Source organism: Salvelinus alpinus, chromosome 23, assembly GCF_045679555.1.
Source record: "Salvelinus alpinus chromosome 23, SLU_Salpinus.1, whole genome shotgun sequence".
NCBI classification, from domain to species: Eukaryota; Metazoa; Chordata; class Actinopteri; order Salmoniformes; family Salmonidae; genus Salvelinus; species Salvelinus alpinus.
The window spans coordinates 21,663,198-21,667,360 of record NC_092108.1 but is presented as its reverse complement, the minus strand read 5'-3'; the positions used below and the strand labels follow the sequence as shown (position 1 = coordinate 21,667,360).

Below are 4,163 nucleotides of genomic sequence, written 5' to 3'. Positions count from 1 at the left end.
CTCTATGGGAACAATGGGAACAATATGGGAACAAACTCACGTGCATGTCTGTTGAGGGACAGGTTAGGGACCTGTGACTCAGGTCAACTCAGCAGTGAGTTGGCCTCTTTGGAGGCTCTGCTGTGACCCAGTCACTGCTGAGTTGATGTGGAAATTCAATTATTGATGCTATTCACTGGTATAGAGACATCTTAACAGATAAACATATCGACAAAGCGCACACTATAATATTTGAAGATGGGACTTGGAAATATGTTCCAACATTACCATAGTTAGAAATCCCAAGCAACAAACCTTGTGGACTCTCACCTTATACTGTAGTCATAAAGTCCTGCTACTGTAGATGTCTTTATGAATGGAGAAACAAAGTGCCTCTGAGTACAACTTCCCCTCTGTCCTACTACAGCCTGTTCTTCACCACTACTTCTGAAAGTCCAGAGAAAGAAAAAAAGAAGTAAGTGCAGGGAGTATGGGAAACGAGAGGGATAGGAGGGAGGAAAAGAGGGAGAGGGAGACCAGTAAAAGAGTGAGGGAAAGGGGGGTGAAGAAGAAAAAAAGCCTTTTGGATTTCTCCCTTCCCTTTCACTTTTTAGAACCCGCCTCCCTTCATTATCAGCAGCAGCCTTATAAATGCAGCCTGTTGATGTTGTTTGTGAGTTCCACTGACACCACTCTACATCATATCAGATAAGACCACCATACGCCCAGGCTGCAGCCAAGATGAGAGAGTTCAAGAGCAAGGCATTCTGGAGGGCCGTACTGGCCGAGCTTGTGGGGATGACCATGTTCATATTTCTCAGCATCTCAGCTGCCATTGGGAACTCAAACAACACCGCTCCTGACCAGGAGGTGAAGGTTTCTCTGACCTTTGGTCTGGCCATCGCCACGCTGGCCCAGAGTTTGGGCCACATCAGTGGAGCCCACCTGAACCCAGCTGTGACACTGGGCATGCTGGCCAGCTGCCAGATCAGCGTGTTCAAGGGGATGATGTACATGGTGGCTCAGATGCTGGGCTCTGCTCTGGCCAGTGCTATTGTCTACGGAACCCGGCCAGAGGCAAATACTGCACTGGGGGTCAATGCTGTGAGTGGCTCATTTTGGCTAATTTGTTTCAGAATGCAAATTTGAATATATATGGTTTATGTGTGTCCTTTTCAATTAGAAATGTTGGCTTTCAATTCCATTTTATGGGAAGTGTTTGAACTTTGTGTGCAATTTCTTGATAAATGTATATTGCATCTCATAGTTGTTGGCAAACAGTAATGCATGTGAACCTGCATGCACTGCATTGAGAAAATAGTTGATTGAACTTAGTTTAATTTAGTTTGACTCAATGATTTTTGAAGGGACTCAAATGGGATGTCATTCATGTTTGATTAGAGTGAGCTTGGATGCACCGGCTGCAAACTATTGACTAACAGAATCATGTGATGTTTTTTTATGATCACACTAACTCATAATAAGAATAGGTGCTTCTGCTGTTCTCTAGTGAATATAGGATGTACAGCTGCATGGTAGTTACTTTCCCATGCCATAAAAAACCCTCACGTGCCTCCTATAGACACCAAGTTATATGGTCTTTTAAGCTGTTGATACAGAGGATCATCACATCTATTGCCATTAATGGAATTCTAAATTATGTAAATTGCACATTAGCAAAGTCTGTAAGAATATGATCAATTATCAACATCTTTCAATCATTTACAATTTCAATGAATGAATAAACTAAAACTTGCTCAGACTTTGACAAATTATAGCGAGACTATCAGCCTGTTGAAAGTTTACATAGATTTCAAATTAGATTTTTTTCTCCTCACCATGCACTTCACAAGGGAAGCCTTTGCTTTGCCAGCTATTTAGAATAGCACATAGTATTTGAGAAAAACATCCATCACGCTGATGCACACTGACAAATTGTTTTTGTTTGTTTCTCCCTCTGCCCCTCTCCTTCCCCCTCGTAGCTAAATGGTGTCAGTGCCAGCCAAGGCGTTGGCATCGAGCTCTTGGCTACCTTCCAGCTGGTCCTGTGTGTCATAGCAGTAACTGATAAAAGGCGGCGTGATGTCACCGGCTCTGCCCCCCTGGCCATCGGACTCTCTGTTGCTCTGGGACACTTGGCAGCCGTAAGTTACTTATAGTAGTTTGTCAACAAGGTATCTCCTCTGACACATGCATCCGATTAACAAAACATGGATTTTGAATGTGTTATTCTGACAAATCACCATTGAATTAAAGCTTAATTTTACTCAGTGCAAATGTTGACTGTTGAATTTACCCCTCAGACCCTAGGCCTAATCCTATAACCATAAACGATTTATATTGATTTTACAACAGATCGTCTCATCCCTCATATTGTCCTAAGATATTTATCTTGTTGCTGTGTACAGATCAGCTACACAGGCTGTGGTATCAACCCGGCCCGATCCTTTGGACCAGCTTTGATCATGAATGATTATACAAATCACTGGGTAAGTGGAGATGGTGTGTTTGCAGGCACGTGTGTTTGCAGATTCCTTGCATTTAGTGTGACATCAATTCCATGACTAGTAAATTCAATAAACTTCTAAAATGATTACCAAAGCTGAGCTACTTTCAATAAAGTGGTTACTGAGTGACAGCATCTCTATTGTTTTATTGTAAAGTCTAATAAAACTATTGAAAGCAAAGTTAAAGTTAACCCTGTAATATTTGTCTTAAATCTGTTCTTCCATTGATTCATTGATTGATTTCTTTGCACCATGGCAGGTGTACTGGGTGGGGCCAATGAGTGGAGGTGTGGCAGCTGCTCTGGTCTATGACTTCCTCCTGTACCCCAAATCTGAGGACTTCCCTGAACGTATGAAGGTTCTTGTTAGTGGCCCGGTGGGAGACTATAATGTTAATGGAGAGGAGCCTGCAGCTGTGGAAATGTCATCAACAAAGTAGTGTTGTCATAGCAACACCATATAGTGTATAGGACTTTAGATTGTCTACCTACAGTATACTCCTGTAAAGCATTGACATTTCCTTTAGAATGGCAGCAGTTGAATTGTTATTTCAAAATAATGATAAAGAATTTCAAATAAGAGGAGCATTTTTATTTTGAAGTATTAGGCCTGTTTCATTGAAAATCACACCACTGAACTGCTGATTTAGTAGCCAAATTGTCACTTGACTATCACAGGAGGTTGGTGGCACCTTAATTGGGGAGGACGGGCTCGTGGTAATGGCTGGACCGAAATGAGTGGAATGGTATCAAATACAACAAACAAATGGTTTCCATGTGTTTGATACCATTCCATTTGCTCTTTTCCGGCCATTATTATGAGTTGTCCTCCCCTCCGCAGCCTCTACTGTTGAGTATTCACTTAAATTTCTAAACGTCTTTAACAGAGTTGTTGGAACATCTTGCTCTTTGTTAAAATATTTCCCATATTAGTATTCTATATAGAGCTATTTGTTTTTGTATATTTTCTATGTACCTGTTTATGTAAGAACTTTTTATTTCTTGATGTATATGTATTTCTGTGTGCACTCTTGAATTGTATTTCACTTTTGTACGTAAATAAAACACCAGATGTTAACAGATGTTCCTCTCTTGGCATTTGTCTCCTCATAAACTGCTTACTTTAGCAATATCCAGTCTCCACATCCAAACAGTACCCTTTCAATTTTTGGACTAGCCCTCTCATTAGAACTTCAAAGCCAAACACTTTGGGGGCTCCCGAGTGGCGCAGCAGTCTAAGGCATTGCATCTCAGTGCTAGAGGCATCACTACAGACCCTGGTTCGATTCCAGGCTGTATCACAACCGGCCATGTTTGGGCGTCCCATAGGGCGGCGCACAATTGGCCCAGTGTCATCTGGGGTAGACTTACCAGGTTAATGAAAAATTTGGCTGACACAATCTATTTAAGTTTATCTCAGAAGGTGGGGAGAGCTTGAGATCCTGATAGAAATATATTTTCAGTAAACTTTGCACTACTATCTAAACTAGACCACAGCAACATCACTGTTTAGGTTCAGGACCCGTAGACCTTATCATCACTGTCCTCATCAGTCTATTTCCTTATCTAAAATCGCTGTTAACAGGCTGGTGTTTTTTTCCTGGAATCCACTGCGTGCATGAGCCAGTAAGTTTACGGAAAAAATATGAGTAACTTTTAACACACCCCAGTCTTATGT

General features: G+C 41.6%; 1 protein-coding gene across 1 annotated transcript; it reads left to right on the top strand.

The window, feature by feature from the left end:
* The first annotated feature begins 644 nt into the window (after positions 1-644).
* LOC139550560 (aquaporin FA-CHIP-like) lies at positions 645-3,568 on the top strand. The gene is made up of 4 exons (XM_071361516.1): positions 645-1,083; positions 1,962-2,123; positions 2,388-2,468; positions 2,746-3,568. Exons 1-4 carry the CDS (start codon positions 721-723, stop codon positions 2,923-2,925), a joined length of 786 nt encoding a protein of 261 aa, XP_071217617.1. The 5' UTR covers positions 645-720; the 3' UTR covers positions 2,926-3,568.
* Positions 3,569-4,163: the final 595 nt, after the last annotated feature.